This window comes from Marmota marmota, unplaced genomic scaffold (genome assembly GCF_001458135.2).
Source record: "Marmota marmota marmota unplaced genomic scaffold, marMar, whole genome shotgun sequence".
Lineage (NCBI taxonomy): Eukaryota > Metazoa > Chordata > Mammalia > Rodentia > Sciuridae > Marmota > Marmota marmota.
Window position 1 is genome coordinate 17,861,078 of NW_026000093.1, and position 19,595 is coordinate 17,880,672.

The 19,595-nt window shown below is 36.7% G+C and overlaps 2 protein-coding genes across 12 annotated transcripts in view; one reads left to right on the forward strand and one right to left on the reverse strand.

The window, feature by feature from the left end:
• Window positions 1–15,271, forward strand: part of Asph (aspartate beta-hydroxylase) — a 214,376-nt gene extending 199,105 nt beyond the window's left edge. For all 10 annotated transcript variants that reach the window (XM_048783014.1, XM_048783017.1, XM_048783020.1 and 7 more), the window contains one exon: window positions 12,373–15,271. In XM_048783014.1, the coding sequence (XP_048638971.1) occupies window positions 12,373–12,523 (151 nt within the window). In that variant the 3' untranslated portion in view covers window positions 12,524–15,271. The remainder of the gene's footprint in view (window positions 1–12,372) is intronic.
• Window positions 15,272–15,894: 623 nt separating this feature from the next.
• Clvs1 (clavesin 1) overlaps window positions 15,895–19,595 on the reverse strand; it is a 196,251-nt gene continuing 192,550 nt past the window's right edge. For both annotated transcript variants that reach the window (XM_015485753.2, XM_048783022.1), the window contains exon 6: window positions 15,895–16,380. In XM_015485753.2, coding sequence (XP_015341239.1) covers window positions 16,293–16,380 — 88 coding nt within the window. In that variant the 3' untranslated portion in view covers window positions 15,895–16,292. The remainder of the gene's footprint in view (window positions 16,381–19,595) is intronic.

Here is a 19,595-nt window from a genome sequence, read left to right on the forward strand (position 1 = left end):
AGGATATGACCTTTCAGGTTCTCTCATGCCTAAAAAGCCAGGGAGTGCCATGCCCCTGTGTCCCATCATGACTGCCTGTCAGTAGTCCTGTTCCACATCTCTTTTTGCACTTGCAGTAAGCCATGTTACATCTTCCTCCTCCTTAATCCATATTTATATTGGTACATTATGATTATACATAATGGTGGGGTCTGTGTTACATATGCATACATGCACATGATATTACAGTATAATCTGGCCAATATCATTCCCGATTTCTCCTTTTCCTCCCCTCCTCCCTCCCACTGGTCCCCTTTCTCTATTTTACTGATCTTCCTTTGACTTTCGTGAGATTTCCCCTACCTTTCTTTTCCTTTTATCTCTCTAGCTTCAACATATGAAAGAAAACATGATTCTTGATTTTCTGAGTTTGGTTTATTTTACAACATAATGTCCTCAAGTTCTATCCATTTTCTTGCAAATGAAATATTTTATTTTTTATGGTCACATAAAACTCCATTGTGTATACATACCACATTTTCTTTATCCAGTCATCTGGTGATGGACGCCTAGGCTGGTTCCATAAATTGGCTATTGTGAATTATGCTGTTATAAACACGGATATGCATGTGCTGTTATAGTGTGATGACTTTAATTTTTTAAGATACCAAAGAGTGGTACAGCTAAGTCATATGGTAGTTTCATTCCTATTCTTTGGAGGAAACTACATACTGATTTCCATATGTAAAAGTGTTCATTTTTTTAAAATTTTATCTGATGGCCATTTATATTTTTTATTTTGAAAAGTGTCTATTTAGTTCATTTGCCCACTTATTAATTGGCTATTTGGTTTTTTAGTGTTACATTTTTTGAGTTCTATGTATATTCTGGATATTCATCCTCTGTCAGAAAAGTAGCTAATAAAGATGTTCTCCCATTCTCTGGGTTCTCTTTTCACATTCCTAATTGTTTTCTTTGCTGTGCAGAAGCTATTTAATTTAATATAATCCCATTTATTAACGTTTGGCATTATTTCCTGAGCTCTAGGTGTCCTATTGAGAAAGTCATTGACTGTGTGTGTGTGTTGCAGTGTTGACCCTACATTATCTTCTAGGAGTTCATAGTTTCTGGTCTACTTCCAAGGTCTTTGATTCATTGTGAGTTGATTTTTGTGCATGATGAGAGACAAGGGTGTAGTTTCATTCTTCTACATGTGGATAACCAGTTTTCCCAGCATAATTTGTTCAAAAGGCTATTTTTTTCTCTAATGTATGTTTTAGCCACCTCTGTCAAGGACTAGATGACTGTATCTGTGTGAATTTGTCTCTGTGTCTCCTAGTCTGTATCATTTTTCTATCTAACTGTTTTTATGTCATACCATGAAATTTTTGCTACTACCATTGTGTTGTATAATTTGAAGTCAATGCCTCTAACATTGTTTTGTTGTTGTTGTTGTTTTGACTTAGAATTGCTTTGACTATTCTGGGTCCTTTATTCTTCCAAATGAATATTAGGACTTTGTTTTCTAGTTCTGTGAAAAAATGTCGTTGATATTTTTGATGGGAACTATATTGAATCTGTATATTGCTTTTGGGCAATATGACCATTTTAACAATATTAATTCTGCCTATTGTGAACATGGGAGATCTTTCCATCTTCTTGTTCCTTATTCAGTTTCTTTGTTCTGTGTTCTTAATTTTCATTGTAGAGGTTGTTTGCCTCCTTGGTTAAATTTATTTCTAGGGTTTTTTGTTTGTTTTTATTGAGTCTATTGTGAATAGAATTGCTTGCCTGATTTCTTTCTTCACAGATTCATTATTGTTGTATAAGAAAACTATTGATTTTTTAAGCTCATTTTGTAACCTGCTACTTTGCTGAATTTGTTTATAAGCTCTAACAGTCTTCTGGTGGAACTTTTTGGATCTTCTAAGTACAGGATCGTATCATCTGAAAACAGTGATAATTTGATTTCTTCCTTTCCTACTTTTATACCTTGTATTTCCTTCTTTAGCTTAATTGCTCTGACTAGAACATCTGTATATAATATATTTAATATATTCAATATAATAATATATTGAATAAGAGTAGAAAGAGTAGACATCTTTAAGTTGTTCTCAGTTTTAAAGGAAATGCTTTCAGTTTTTCTCCATGTACTGTGATGTTGGTTTGGGATTTGTTGTACATGGACTTTATGATGTTGAGGTAAGTTCCTTACATTTCTAGTTTTTTCAGTATTTTCATCATGAATAATGAGTCTGAATTTTGTCAAAGGCTTTCTCTGCATTTATTAAAGAGTCTGTGATTTTTGTCCTTAGTTCTATTTATTTGGTGAATTACATATATTTATTTGCATATGTTAAACTATCCTTGCATCCCTGGAATAAAACCAACTTGGTCATAATGTACAATCTTCTTAACATGTTGTTGAATACAATTTGCTCATTTTTATGAAGAATTTTTACATTGACATTCATCAGAAAGATTGTTCTGTAGTTTTCTTTCCTTGATATGTCTTTTTGTGGTTTTGGTATGAGGATGACACTGGTTTTATAGAATGATTTGGAACTATTCCACACCTTATTATTTCATAGAATAATTTAAGAAGTATTGGCATGAGTTCTTCCTTAAAAGACTGGTAGAATTCAACTTTTAATCCATCTGGTCCTGGGCTTTTTTTGCCTTAGGCTTTTTATTACTGCTTCTGTCTCACTACTAGTTCTGGTCTGTTTAGATTTACGGTGTCCTCTTCAATTTTGGCAGACCATATGTGTCTACAAATGTATCTATTTCCATTAGATTTTCCAATTTATTAGAATAACATTTTCAAAATAATTTCTAATGATCCTCTGGATTTCTGTGGTGATTTCTCCTTTTGCATCTCTAATTTCATTGACTTGAATCTTCTCACTTTTTCTTTTTCTTTTAGTTAGTTTGGCTACAGGTTTATCCATCCTGTTTGTCTTTTCAAAGAACCAACTCAGTTTCATTGATTCTTGTATTTTTTTTAAATTTTCTATTTCATCAATTTTGGCTCTGATCTTAATTATTCCCTTCCTTCTAATCATTTTGGAATTGGTTTGTTCTTGTTTTTCAAGGGCCTTGAGATGCATCACTAGGTTATTTATTTGAGATCTTTCTGATTTTCTTATATGGGCACTCATATCTATAAACTTTCATCCCAGAACTATCCTCATAGTGTCCCAAGTGTTCTGGTATATCATTATTCTCATTTGATTCTAAGAATTTTTTATTTTCTCTTCTGATTTCTTCTATCATTCATTCATCATTCAAAAGTGCATTATTGAATCCCATGTGGTATTCTGTAGGGTTTCTTTGATGTTGACTTTTAATTTCATCCCAGTGTGATCAGATAAGATGTGAGGAATTGTATCAGTTTTTTTTTTCCTAACAGTTGTTTTGTGGCCTAAAATACAATCTATTTTTGAGAAGTTTCCATGAGTACGAGAAGACAGTGAATTCAACTGTTGTTCAATGAATCTTTATCATCTTCAACTATTCTCATTCAGTGGTGGTTAGGCTGGGCTTCATAATTCATTACAGAAATAATGTTTCTCATAAGAGAAATGGGTTGATTCAAGTGCTGTGTAATATTTAATGAAAATACTTAGTTATCTGAAAAGTAGTCAGTTTATAAACTCAAAATCAGACTTATGTATAAAATCATTGTAGAAGTGCTATTAGTGTGAAAGGAGAAACACATGTACCAAGACATTAGCCTTCTTTGTTCTAGACAATGGGAAGCAATTTTTTGGACCATGTTCTGAAATTATAATTCTGAGGTCCTTCAACCTGCCACTTCCAATAATGATAGTGGGGGAGACAAGTACTCTTATCTACTCCCAAAGAGTAGGTTAACTGTAGTACTAATTTGTACATTGTAGTTTTTAGGCATTAATAAGCATATTTCTGTTTCTTCAGGGCCATGAGAACAGCATGCAAAAGGGCATGTTGTTAAAATATTCCATCACTCCAAAATAGTGCAGCTGTAACTTATGATGAATTTGTAATTCTGCAAACTTTGTAACATAAATAAAACAATCATTCCAAATTCACAAATGCCTTCGGATTGCAAAACTGATACATGACCCTTGTACGCAATTTGTAAAGCACAGAGAAAAACGATAAAAAAGGATTATTTTTTTATCCCAATACCCAGAGATACTGCCCAGATTCTCATCAATGCTATATATGCACATTCACAATGATTACAGATATAGTAGTAATATGTATTGTGCCAATAATAATAGCTGTGCCATGCAGTTCTAAGCACTCTACATTATGTTCACTCATTAAGTCTTACAACAATCCTTTGCAATTAAGATCATTAAAATCCCTATTTTACAGCTGAGAAGACTGAGACATAAAGATGAGTTTTTGTCCAAAGTCAATATTAGTATGAGTTTCCTAGGGCTGTCATAACAGATTACCACAAACTGCAAGACTTAAAGCAATAAAAATTTATTCTGCCGACCAGGGTCTGAAATGAATGTAGTCTGTTCCTTCCAGTGGCTGGGAGAGAGAATCCATTCCTCTCCCCTATCTCCCAATGGCAGCTGGCAGTCCTGGGGGTGGTACTTGGCTTGTAGATACATAGCTCTGGGCTCTGCCTCTGTATTAACCTCCTCCCTGTACCTTCTCTTCTCTTCTTTGGTAAGGACACATATCATTGGATTTAGGGACCAACCTAATCCAGGATGATCTCATCTCAAAATCATAAACTTGATTATATCTGCAAATTCCCTTTTGTAAAATTAGGTTCTGGGTGGATCTCTCTTCTGTGGGGACAGCATTGGCTTTCAACCCACTACAATATTAGAATCACAGTCTCATCCCAGGCTTTCTAGCTTGGAAGTCTATGTTCCTACACATAACCTAACCTCACAACATATATATTGTTGTTGTAGAATGAGATCATGCTGCATGCTGTACCTTTTTTTTTTTTTTTCCAGTGCTGGGGTTGAACCCAGGGTCTCCTACATGCTATACCTGCTAGGCAAGTGCTCTGTGACATTGAGCTATACCCTCAGCAATCTTCACTTCCCCTGACCACCCCTAATACTAGGGATCAAACCGAGGACCTTGGACATGCTAGGCAAGTGCTTTACCACTTAGTTATACCCCAGCCCTCAGGCTGTAGTTTTAAGATGATCATTGTGAAATTTTGGATGCCAGTTTTCATTTCAGACAGTTGAGTAACGGCAGAGAAATCATCTGGGAAATCTCCATTTCTGGGCCTAGGGCAGGCTGTGCTTTGTCAGGTGTAAGATGAGCTCATTATCAACTTTGATCCGGAGCCGAATAAACTTCAGCCAGTGGGTAAACATGCTGCCAGTAAGCGGAAATTGTTACCCTACGGAGTGACTGAGTTATGTGAGCTTAGGGGCTTCTGGACAGGAAAGCAATTCCCAGTCTCTAGGAGGTCCTTCCAAAATATGCTGAAAATGTGCCAAGCAAATGACCTGTGACCTCACAGCTCTCCTGGAAACTGCCTGGCTGCCCACAAAGTACCAGTCTGAGATGTTGGATGAGACTGACAGGTAGCTGGGAAAGCACATGTTGGCATTAGTGTGTCGCTGAGTGACAGTGAAGATGGGAACTGGCAACCAGTCATTTAATTTATCTCTGAATTGCTGTAGAAATAATGCCTTTTTCCTAAGGCCTCAAGCATTTTATAACATATATTTTCATTAATCTCTCAAGGTTCCAACTAGGAAGATTATATAGAAGTCATGCTAAAAAAATTAATGGTTAAGAAAAATTTAATTTTTTAATCCATCATAAATTGTTCATAGGCGATATTTATTTTGTTCTGTTTTCACAAAGTCAGAAGAAGAGCTAAGTCTTAAAACTTCCAGATCACATTATAGAAGTGATAAATTAAAAAATCATTTAGAACCAAATATATTCAATCCATCTTCCTTGGTTTGTTTATTTTTATTTTGTTTTTTTAACTAGATGGGATGTTTTCCTGAAGGTTTACTTGCTGCTGAATAGTAATATTTTGTCCTCTGTCTTACTGCAGTTGAATAACTTGGTTTGTTAAACACATCATTAAAGTGTGTAAGCCCTTTTCTTTTAGAGGGGAAAGGTGTTTATTGCTGTTCCTACACACAAGTAGCTAGAATTCACACACATGCATAACTACTCCTCCAAAGGGATTGGCAGTTCCTACACTGAAAATGGATTGTAGTCCAAGCATTTGTTCATTGAAATAACTTGAGAAGTTGGAGTCCATTTTCCTATAGCAGTAGTAAATGATGTGGAAGCTCCTGGGCTGGCCCCAAAGACTTTTTAACTCATGATTTTCTTAATAAGGCTCTAGCACCAATGACTATATATAATAATGTTTCTGCCAGGAAGATGCACCTACACTGAAGTCACACGACTTTGCTTTCCCTCTTACTAAGTTCAGCTTTGCACAACTCACACAATCTTACTAAGCCTCAATTTCCTCATCTATAAAATGGGAAGAACAAATGTGTCCACTTGTGTGGTTTTGAGAATTAAAACAATCCATATGAATGCACTCAGAACTGTATTTCCAAGTGTTTTGTAGAACATTCACTCTGTATATTTGAACTTTTATTATCCTCTTGTCTGGCTGCTACAGAAGTCAGGACATCTGTCTTTGATGTTCCAGGGAGCAAGTCCAAACATTCCTGCAATATTGGGGATGGGTCTTTGTTGAGAGCCGCAGCCGAAGGGGCCCCAGCAAACTTCCAGCTGCCAGCAAACTTCCAGCTGCCGGCTGATGATTGGCTCACAGCGGCCCCAGCAACATCTTGCTGATTGGCTCCTCTGCGGTGATGCTCATTGGGCTGTTTCCCTGCCCTTTCAGACCACGGAGCTACTCATTGGGGGACTTTTTTGGCTCCGCCCACGTGACCCAGCCAATCGGCCTCAAGAGCAGGAGGATTGTGGGAGGTGGAGAGAAGCTGGTGTGGGAGAGAGAGGCGTGTGGAAAGCCGGTGGTGGCAGTTGAGGCTCTGAGGATTTTTCCTGAGAGGCTGTTTTGTTTGGCGTGTGTGGTTCTAAAAATAAAGTTAGTTTCTTTTGACAAGTGGCTCCTGATTGTGCCCAGCCAGACTGCGGCAGGTCTTGCCACCTGAAATGTGACTGACTGGCATGAGAAGGGAGGCTTGAAGGAGTTAGGAAAGGGATCTCTCCCCATGAAGGACTGAGAGACTGGGCTCCACACCAAGCAGTGTCCAAGACAGTCTATAATAAAGGCCCTAGAGGTAGAAGAGGTTCTTTGTGATATTGATCATCTTTTAGTGGACTGATTTTGTGTGTGTGTGTGTGTGTGTGCGCACACACACACACATACCATGCCATGCCATGGGTTGGATCCGGGTCTTTGCATGTGCTTATTGTGCAATCTGCCACTGAGGTACATCCCTAGCCTTGTACTCTTTGATGTTAAACAAAACGACAAATACTATGTTTATCTCAGATGAAGATTTGTTAGATATATTCTGTAAAATGTAATATGAAGCATGAAGTCCTAACCAAAAATGCGGTGCAGAGAATTAATAGAATTTTAATACTGTAAGGAGCCTTAGAGTCCATCTTGTCTGCCTCTGGTGGGGAAACTGAAGCCCACGGGTAAAGTGCTAGTTTGCAATAGTCATAACAAGAACACAGGTGTCCTAGCTTCCAGAGAAATGCTCTCTGCAGAAAAAGAAAGTCTGTGTGTATGAGGAAGAGAGAGAGTTCTAAGAGGAAGTGGTGGTAACACCATTTAACATTTCACTTGCAGTGTGTGTCAGTGTTTCCAATGAAGTCAGAACTAGGAAACTTCAGTAAGCAGAATTAATTTGAGCCGTGTTCCATTTTGGTTTTAATTTTTCCTGAGCTCTTGACCCTATCCTATATTCTACTTAGCAGGTTTAAATTCCTTGCTGGCCACCTCAACTTGGCATCTACAAATACCAGGATTGTTCCCTACAACCATGATCTTACACTCAAGTGTTGGTCTGCCGTGAAGCCAATCTAGGGATTTCCTACTTAGGATCAGCCTGTCACTGAGAGAGCTGGACTTGTCTCCATGTGATTCCTTTGGCTGAAAATTGAAACCATGTCCTTTGTCTACTCACAACATTTTAGCAAAGGTCACTGAATATTATCTATTGAGGTTTTAGGTGGAAGACTCTGTGGCCATCTAGTGTCATTACTTAGCATTATTAATATCAATGGTAATTCTCTGGAAAATTATAGCCATTAAGTATGCCCTGACACCATTATATCATTATCATTAATTACAATTATAATAATTTGAGAAATTGCGGGATTTTATAATATTACTTAATTGCATGACCACATATTCTTTTATCTTTTGAAAAACCAGGGGTAGACTTGATGGCAAGACACTCTAACAGTAAGCCAAGGTAGCCATCCAGCCCCCTCCACCTCCAGTACAGTTTTTCTGAGTCTTCAGAGAAGTGTTCTGGGACCTCTTTCAGGATGAACTCTCAAATTCCACCTCTAGTAGCTTTGCTGTTTTTTAGCTCTAGTGTGTTATGATTTGACTGTAATTTAATTATAATTGGTGGAGCTTTGCTCATAAGGTGAGTGGCCTAAAAATTCTTTCTTTGCCTTCTAATGAGTCTTTGTTTTTTATTCAAATGAGACATGTAGATGTTTGACATCTTCATGCCCTGACTCTTTCTGCTGTGTGAACCCTCAGCCTTTCTCAGGAAGGTGATATGTCTGTTTTAACCCTGGAGTGGAGTGGGTATGTGGGTAGGAATGATAGTAGAATGAATCAGACATTATGACCCTATGTACATATATGACTACATGACTAGTGTGACTCTGCATCATGTACAATCAGAAGAATGAGAAGTTACACCCAATTTATGTATGATGTGTCAAAATGCATTGTACTGTCATGTATAACTAATTAGAACATTTTTTTAAAAAGCCACTTAACAACCCTTTGTAGTACTTCCAAGAATTCTTTTTTTAAAAAAAAAAAAAAAAGAAAGATTAGTTAATGGATAACACTAATCCATACTTGACTTAATATATCTGAAAAGCCACAAGCTAGTGCGTCTTAAGTCCTACCCTTACATGCACTAGTGCTCCATGAGTGACCAGTATGTTCCAATGCTAATAGCTTCTCCCAATTCACAGGGAACTGAACTTAGTAATGGAATGTTTAAGGTTTGTGAACTTTTCTCAGTCTTTGGTTTTGTTACACCATCAGAATCTAGGGAAAAGCATCACTTTGTAAAAACTAGATTTTTCTATTTAGTTCTTAGAGTTACCTCCAGTGTTTAAAGTAGCGTTCAGATTCTCTGCCATCCCCAAACACCTTTGAGAACCACTTGTCATTGCTGCACAAAATATACTTCACAAATTCTGTAAAGATTCTTGATGTGTTGTCGCCTTTTTCAGTTTTCTCAAATGAAGTCTCACGAGGAGTGTCGTCAAGGTAATTAATTCTTGGTAGCATTACACTACTTCCCAGATATTTCACCTCTTTTATTATTTCCCTATTTTTTCTATACTTTCTTCTTTGTTTTAAAACCTCTATCATTAGCTGAATTTCTGTTATGTACCGATCATATGCTTCCCAGGTCGCTGGGATTGCAGGCACCCACCACTCCTACTGGCTAACACTTTATTATGAAACAGGCTTTGCATTAGATAATTTTGGCCAGTTGGAGGCTAATGGAAGTTCTCAGAGCTTGTTTAACGTAGATTAGGTTAAGCTATGATGTTTGGCAGAGCAAGTGTATTGAATGTACTTATGATTTAGAGTATTTTCATTTTTTGGTGGGTTTATCGGGTTGCAGCCCCTCTGTAAGTCAAGGAGCATCAGTAACTCGCCCCAGGTCACATAAGCAATAAATGCTGGGGCCAAGAGATTTTAGTCTTCCTTCCTTCAAAGACCATTATGTTAAGTTCCTCTCCCAACTTTCTCTTCTGCCATATGATCGATCCTCTTTGTTTTTCTGTTTCTTTTTGATTTACATACAGTACAATATGCATATCATAAGAGTTAACCATCTTAACTCTTAAGTGTCTGGTGTAGTGACATTAAGTTCATCGACTTTGTGCTACAGTCATTACTCCATATCCAGAACTCTTGTCAGCTTGTAAAACTGGAACTTTGCACCCATTAAACACTAACTCCGTACTATCTCCTTCCCTCCAGCCCCTGGCCACCACCATTCCTCTTTCCATGTGTGAATCTGATTACTGTAGGACCTCATAAAAGTGGAATTATTTTGTGACTGTCTTATTTCAGTTAGCATAATGACCTCAAAGTTTATCCATGTGGCAAATGTCAGAACTCCTTCTTTGTCAGGAGGATAACTATTCCATTGTGTGTGTGTGTGCCACATTTTGCTTATCTGTCTATTCACTGATGAACACTTGAGTGGCTTCTGCCATTTGGCTCTTCTGACAGTGCTGCTGTGAACATGGGTGCTGCCTTCTGTTTTGAGTGCACATTTCTCTTCTAACTAACTAGTAGGCTTATCTGGGGCCCATTGCCTGTTCCCTCTGACAACACCAAAACCTAGAAAATGACTGCCTAACTGTTGAAGCAAGGGGTCATTCCCCTCTTTATTGGGAGGGACCAGGTATTTGTAGTTTTCTTTTCAGGTTTGGTTTTGCATGATAATGATTGTCATTTGCTTCTGAGTCTATATTTCTGTCCTTTGTTATCCTTGGATGAAACTCTTTATACCTTCAGAGGACTTGTGTCAAACAACCAAGCAACACATATTTACTGAGTGCAGGAAATTGAGGTGGGGGGAGGCTGAGACAGTGCATAGTCAAGGGGAGTGGAGAGGTGGGAAGCAGAAGTAGAAGTTTGGTTCACAACTTCGGTGTATCTTTAATTTGCAGGTATTAGGTACTTTATCAGTTACTTAAAATAATTTGTAATGTTTACTGTCAGATTCCTTCAAAGGTCAGTTATTCTCTGCTGGAATGATTTTGCCTGTCCTTCTAACCCTCCAACCTGGGACATTTGGTAATGACTGGAAACACTTCTGATTGTCACAAGGGGTATGGGGCATGGCACTACCATCTAGTGAATGGAGGTCAGGGATGCTAATAAACATCTTCCTGCACAAGACAGCAGAAAATTATCTGATCCAGATATAATCAATGCTGAGCTTGAGAAGCCCTGAAATATGAATATTGCTCAATTTATATTGATAATTCATCTAGTAAGGAAAATAAAATGACACCAGTCATTTTCTGAAGAAAAGTGTCTGTGATAATATGGTTACTTGAAATCAAACTATCATTTCTCATGTTATAAATGTGACTATTTACTAATGCAGGATAATTTCAAATGCTTAAGTGAAACTTTAATATCTATAGAAAATTTAGTGAAAATTTCACTATAAAAGCATAACTTAGCATTTAATGTATTAATATCATAATTAATATATATCTTAAAAGTAATATTCACTTTATAAAAAGATGATCATAAACTCATAGCTTATAAACTTACTTAGGATTAGAAAGACATCATGTAACTGGCTTCTCCTGCATATTCTATCTGCATATTGCTTTGTTTAGACTAGCATTATATTTAGATCCTGGTCCCCATACAGATCACTTAGGAGGAAGTGCTAGAGGCTCTATAGGATGTTTTGTAGCATTGATTTAAAATATTCCATGGATAACCCACTTGCATAGCAGATGATGCTAAAAATATAAACAAAATTCATTCCCAATCTGCCCATTTTTCTCATCCAGAATACTAGTGGGGAAACACCTCATTTGGTTACCTACTTTCTGGTCACTGGATTTAAGACTCATTTCTTCCATAAAATGAAACTTGAACAAAGAAAGGAGCTAAAGAATCATTTGGAGGTGTGTAGTCCATGGAGTCACTGAACAGGAAGTTGTCCTGTATGGGAGCCACCAGGGCATGCATGTAAATGCTTACCTAACTAAACAAGCATCTCTTAGGACTGGCTGGAATAATTACAGGGCTTGAAATAAGAACAGAATGCCTCATCACCTATCCCCAGCCTTTTGCACAACTTCAGTGTAGGGCAATGAAAACTGATATTCATAATAAACATCCTGAAATTCTTTCTCTTTTAATAAATAGTTTAGTTGTAGAGATACACAATAACTTTATTTATTTTTTATGTGCTGAGAATTGAATCCAGTGCCTCCCATAGGTCAGGCAAGTGCTCTACCACTGAACCACAACCCCAGCTGAAATTCTTTCTTAATCATCAAAGGAAGAATAAATTCAGGCTTAAGTGTCCTGATTCTATCTGAAAGTTTGTCATAAAAGGGGCTTCCTGCATGTGGACAGTAATTGATCCTCAGATATCTGAACGCCCCCCCCATCCCAAAGCTCTACTCAAAGTTCATGTTTGTCTGTTCCAGGACATGGGAAGAAGGCAAGGTGCTCATCTTTGACGACTCCTTTGAGCATGAGGTGTGGCAGGACGCCTCGTCTTTCCGGCTGATATTCATCGTGGATGTGTGGCACCCAGAACTGACTCCCCAGCAGAGACGCAGCCTTCCAGCCATTTAGCAGGAATTCATGCCAACTTGGGACACTCTGGAGAGAGGCTACCTTTCTGGATCCCTTTGATGTGGAGATAGTTCAAATACCGTGGCTCTTAATTCCCTCAACTTGCAGCCTGAAAAATTCTGAGCTTCCTCCCAGGGTTAAAAGATACTAAAGGGAATATTTGCTTCACAGCAATTCATTTAGAAAACACCCTGCTGTGTTTCATCCCATGACAGTACTGATCATATGCCCATATTTAGGGTGAACACTTGATAGCTTCTACCTTGCCAGCCAAAGATATTTTTTCCACACAGAATACGTCTGAATCAGTGAACAATAAGAACATATGTAGAAACTGTGAATGGATTGCTTAAGTTTGTAATTTTTCTATGCATTTATATTTTTCTAAGGTAGCTAAACTATTTTGGCATTACGTACCACTACTTTTTTGTCGACTTTAATGACAAGCTTTGCAAATGCTTTACTTCTAGTCATTTTATAGCAAATTTCCTGGTGAACTCAGACTTCTTTATTTTAATCTTTTTTTTAGTAAAAAACACTCATTAAAATGACCATTTTATTTTCCTAATGCAAAAAGAGAAAAGTGTAATTATGCCTGTAATCTATGACCTGTGCTGATTCTTGCCCTTGAGTCTGTTTGCTTCTTTATCTTCATTGAGCTCCAGTTTTTGCTCTGCTTAGTGTGCTAATGGTGGAAATATTTCAAAAATCTTGCTGCTTTCTAAGAGAAATTTTTTACATTGAAAAAAGGACATGAAATATTTTATATTATGATATCAAAATGTCACATGTAAATTTTTTAATGCCAAGTATTAGGGCTTGCTGCAAATAATGGAAAATGTGCGGAAGTAAAAATTCTTTCAAAGGATAAGTCAATAGGTAGTGGCAAGAGCCTCTCTGCCTTCTGTGACATCATTGATTGGGAATCAAGAGTGTCTTCACCTATTGTAGATCTGAGTGAATGGCAAGAAGATAGCACTTTCCATTCTTTAGATGGTTTGCATATAAATTTTGTAAATATGGAGTAGCAGAGTAGATGATTCCCAGGAATGCTAGGATCTTTGTGCCAAGTGTAGGAGATGAGATTGCTTTCCGCTTTGAAAGAATTTGAAGAACTCTTCCATCTCCCTATCTTGAGAAACTTCTGCCATTTAAACATCATTTTTTAAATAAAAATTAATACTCATACTTAGTTTTAATGTTAGAAATAACTGTTGAAAGTGATCTTGCCTGCTCATTCCAAAGACAATCAAGTCAAAATGTAATAAAATACGAATGCATTTGATTTTATGTCTTTAAAATTAAAGCAAAAAGTGTTAGCTATAAGAATGTAATGATATACCTGCACTGAATTCTAAGCCAATATGAACAAAAATGCTACAGAAGTGGCACATAGGTCACTGGATTTCATGCACAGGTAGAAAGAAACACTTGTGCTTTCTTTCCCCTCTAATGACAAAGGAAGAGGCTTTATCTTATTTAACGAGTAATTCTTTAATGCTGAAAGTGAACTTTTTTCCTTGACCTTAATGGCATTAACTTTTGATAGAAGGGCTTGCAAAATATTTTTCGTGTTCCTAAAGTATTTGTCCTGTTACATTTTGACAGTGTTCAAAAATCCCACTAAACCAGATGGAGAGACATGGGAGGGAAAATATCAAAATTAATTACAGAAATAAAAAGGCATTTGTGTTCTTCAGTATTTATTAAACAGAGGAAATGACTGACAAAGGGCAATACAATCCAGTGTTCATGTAGTAACATTCATGTCACTTACTGAATTTGGTTTGCTATGTATATTGCATACACATAAAGAAATTCAAACCATAAGTTCTGATTTTTTGAACCATCATCTTACATTCATTTAATAAAATTCTGGGAAAGAGTAAAAACTAACTCTTAACTTGGCAAATATAATGTGTTATTTAAAATTGGGTCACTACAATAAGATTCTAAATATTTCCAAATGAAAAGCCAGAGTATTATTACTGCCGCAAAGGGCTGTCAATAACTGACTCCCAATAGCCTTTTTAATATTTGTATCCCACATCTGTTTTATAAACCCAAGCAATAAAGTGGATTTTTTCATTCATTTCAATTCTTCCTTTTCCTTACCTGTATATTGGTACATAAGAAAAATATTTCAGATTGCATTCATAGAATTATTTCAGTGTTTTTATCTTGGATTTGAAATGTCTACACAAAATGAACATGTCTTATTTATACTGTGATATGATTGAGGCATTTTTAATTGTTTTAATTTATTTCTTCTTCAAGGGTGAAATATAAAAATGACTTATTATTTTCTCCCAGTAGAAAAAAATTAAAACATTAGATCCATGGAGAAAGAGTGTAATCAATGGTTAAGATTAGCAATATCTATTGGGGGTGATTATGGCCAGCTAAATCACTCACTTCTTTCCTTTGAATTGTTCAGCTAACAAATCAACCCTCCCAAATATTTTCCAAATATTTAAAATGCAAAATCATTTTACTGTCCATTACCAACTAAAATATTTTTATTTGACACTGAGCATTAATTGATCCAACTAATAAATGTCAATGTCATGCTGGTCAAATCAGAGATATCTAAAAATATACAACTGGTCTTGTGAAACATGGCACAAATAAGGATATCATATTCTTTGATATCTGTTCATTTTATATCTAATTTCCTTTGAATGTATAGTTGGAGATTCCATTTCTACAGAGAATAGATAAAGAAATAAAATGATCTTTGGCATTTCATCCTGCATTCCTGGTCTTATCTTAATACTTGCATATTTAGCCATCCATGATTGGATATCTACCCACTCAGCAATGGCTGGGCCATTTCTCCATACCTTCAATGATTGCAGGACGGTGGGGAGTTAAATGGTTGGGTAACATATTTCTTTGCTGTAGTGGCACAAGTGAGCCAACTTGAATGGATTTATTAATCGCTGATATGATTTTTCAAAGAGACCCCTTCTCTCTACAGACACATTCTGGACTAATAGCTTCTCAGGATGCCTATGGTACACCCCATTGCTAAGATGAAATAATCATATTTCAAACTGCATGTGCCATCCTTTGAAGTCAGCTCATCATATACAGCTGGTGACCTAACAAAAAGATGTAAATTCAAAATCATTTTTCGCAGGATATCAAAATAAGAAAGCTTTGCAAATAGCCAGACCTATGAGAATGTGCTCTTAGGCTGAACAATTTGATGCTGGTGATGAGGTCAAAGAAAATAATTCAATAAAAATGGAAATTAGTGGAGATACTGTTTTCTCAGGGTTCTGCATTGCATTAATCTTGATACTCATCTCTGCACAGTTTGACTCTGGTGTGTTTACTTAATTTGCAAAAACTGAAGAAGATTCCTGTGTGATTTATCAGAAAAATCATTGTCCTAATGCAGTATGTAAATCAAATTTAGTTTTTCACTTTTTAAATTCATTTGATACTTTAAGTGTAGTGGGGGAGAGAATTTTTTTTTAACATAAAAGCCAAAAATCTTGCTTCATCTTCCAATCCCCTTATTTTTTAAAAAAATAAAAGAAAGAAAGAAAGAAAAAATTAAAAAAAAAAAGCATCTCTCAAATCCTTGTTCAACTTTGGCTGCTCAGACCCTTGGCTGGTGACAGTCATCTCTGGGGTCAAGAGTGGAGGACCTCGCGTCGGGCAGGATGCACATGTCCATGTGGGTCGGTTGCGCGTGTGCTTCCTGTTTAGCTGATAGCACTGAAGGCCGGTGTGCAGGAGCATCTGGGTGACTCTGGGTTCAGTCCAGAGCCAAGAGAGGCTGAGTGTTCTCATTCTCTCCCTTCTCCTCATGTTTCAGGGTCCCAGCTTCTACAACGGACTGAGATCTAATGAAGAAGGAGAGAAAAACACATTTACAAACAACTCATGGTGGCAACAATTTTGAAGCCTTGGGTGCATTCTGAATTTCTATTCCCCTCTCTAATCAGAACACTCAAAAGAACTATTTAATTTTTCCCTTTGGGAATCTCTGCATTTCTGCATTTCTACATTTTCCTGCATTTCTACACCATGTTTTTATGGAGAGAAACATTGGAGTCTTGGGATCTTCACAGAAATTCCTTCTGTTGGGGAGAAATGTATACAATAGAAACAATAATAGCATCCTCCCTTAGGGGTGTGAAAATGGAATAAGTTCATAAATGTACAGAACTTCTTAGAATAATGCCAGGTGTATACATAACAAATTTTAGTGTTATTACATGTTATATTGGGGGATCTCAAGACCACCTTTATATTTGATAATTTGATAGGACTCATAAGACACAGCAAAATTGTTACACTAACAGTTATGGTTTATTACAGCAAAAAGATACATTAAAAATCAGCAAAAGTACAAAGGTGCATGGGGTGGAGTCAAAGCGACCAGGTGTAAGCTTCTGGCTGTCTTACGAGTAACATGATATGGACAGAGCTTAAATTTCTCAGTACTGATATTTGACAATATATGCAAGTGTTATCAGGCAAGGAAGCTTCCTGGTTAGTGTCCAGAGTTTTTATTGGGGGGTTGGTGAGTCACATAGGCCTGCAATTCCTGTAACTGACCTTAGCTACTCAATCTTCAGCCTCTGTCCCCCACCTACCTTCCAGAAGATATCAAACGGATACAGTGTTACCTAAAGTTAGGTATACCAAAATTAGGTTTACAGCCATTTGCTGTAAAATCACACGGTTAGCATAAACTATCTGGCAAAGCCTAAAGCCTTAGATGTACAAAGACATTCTTATGAGGCATGCTATTCCAAGGGCTCAGAGGACCCAGTCAAAGTCCAGTCCTGAGACTTTTAGATTGTGCAGGGTTTGGATAACTCAGGTTCGCTGAGCTCACCATTTACTGCGTGTGTGTGTGTGTGTGTGTGTGTGTGTGTGTGTGTGTATATATATATATATATATATAATTTTTACATGTTTATATGAAAATTATGCTCATTTAAATAATCCAATTTAATAATTTGTCAATGTTTCAAATAACTTGGTTTTAGTATGTGAACATCTATTGAACATTTATTGCATGCATATCTTATGATCTTTGTCAGCTGGAAAATAATTTCAGTTTTAATTACTCAAAGATTTTGGAAAGAGATCATTATTACTCCAATATAAAAGGACAAATCATAAATTAAAGATCATTACTATTATTGCAACAATGGTGACAATAGGAGAGTGTTCCATAAATGTTTACTTCAATTTCATGCCAGATGATTTATGTAAATTATCAGTTTTAGTTCTTAGCAACAATTGTGGGAGGCAGGTAATGCTTCTATTTCATAGGAAAGAAAATAAAGGTTCAGAGCATTTCAAGAATTTCTCTAATCTGTACAGCCATTAAGGGGGGCAGAACCTAACTTTACCTTCTTATCTTTTGAATGGTCTTAACATCATATATAAGTTTCTGATGACCCCAAACAAAGTGTTTACAAAGTACATAGAAACATTAAAAATCCAATAAAATTTGGTGTTATATATCCCAAGATCCACAGAATGTTTAGACACAGGGGCAGAGTTGTGACTAATCAGTATAATTGCCTCAAAATAATTGGTTTCTACTATAAATGTAATTTGTCCAAATGACCCAACTTTAGATACCAAGCCCAACCTTTGAGAGTGGAATGGATTCATTTACTGCCTTGATGAGATAGAAGAAGCCTATGTACTAGTTTAGAGCCAGCTCTCTGACATCTTCCCTATGCAATTTTCATTGTTTTAGCTAAGGGCCGTGTGTGTGTTTGTGTGTGTGTGTGTGTGTAGTGTTGATTGATACAAGGAACAGAAAAGCTTAAAATTCAGAAGACATTAAAACAAGCAATAAATATGACAACCCAGGAACACAACTGTCCACATTGGCTACCTCCTTCCAGCACCTTGGACAGCTGCCTAACTATTTTGCCCTGAGGTCCTTGTGAGAATGGAGGGAACTGGTCATCGTTTACTCTTAGAAACTTTGAACCACAATTCTCTTACTCTGTCATGTGGGTTGATTTTATTTTATTACATAGCATGTGAACCACAGGCAGCATTCAAGTTTCATCTATAATTATAGCTGAAGATTCTTCTAGGTCAATCTGGTAGGAGATCCTTAATAAGGGGCCATACACACCTCCTCTTGGACATAGTCAACATGAGAAACCTACTCCCCTATCCCCTTCTGAAGTTTTCCCTTGCATTGAATCCCAATCTTCCTTTCAAAACTTTATGTACTGTTTCTGGCTCTGCTTTGGAACCATCAAATTGTCATCATCCCCTTGTGTCCGTGGGGGATTGGTTTCAGGATCCACATGGATATCAAAATCACAAATGCTCAAGACCCTTATATAAAATGGCATAGTATTTGCATACAACCTATGCACATCCTCTTGCATAAATCATCTGTAGATTACTCATGATACCTATTACAATGTATGTTGCTATGCTGTGTTGTTTAGGAAATGATGACAAGAAAAACTGTTTATAGCTGTTCAGTACAAACAAAACATAAATATGGTGGGCCTAAATATACAGTACACATCAACAGCAATGAAATGTTTTTCCCTGAAAATGCTTTCTGTAGCCAGTCCAATCCATGATATGGAACCCCCAATACAGAAGCCTGATCATCTATACCATCCATTCAGTAGTCCATATAACAGTTCTTTAAATATTTGTCTGTGCCTTCCAGCCATACCACGTCCCTCACAGAAGTTAATCAAATACCTCTTGTGACAAGATCTCTAGACCTTACCACCTCCATACTTTCCTTTCTCTATCAGTTGTATGGATTACCCATTGTAGTCCTGATGTGACCTCAGAGTAGGGTGAAATGATTGCTTCCTTTATTTTTTATTTTGGTACACTTTATTGAGCTTATCTAGAATCATATTAGTCTTGTTGGCACTAATGTGACAAAAACAATGAAAAGCTAACTGTATTTATACATACTCCTGTTCACCCATTTTTCTCCCATCTTGAAGGTGAGTATTAAATTTTATCTTTTAGAATTTGCCTATGTTTTCAACCTATCTCCATTCTTTTGGGTCCTACATTTGTTTATCCATCCAAGTTATTA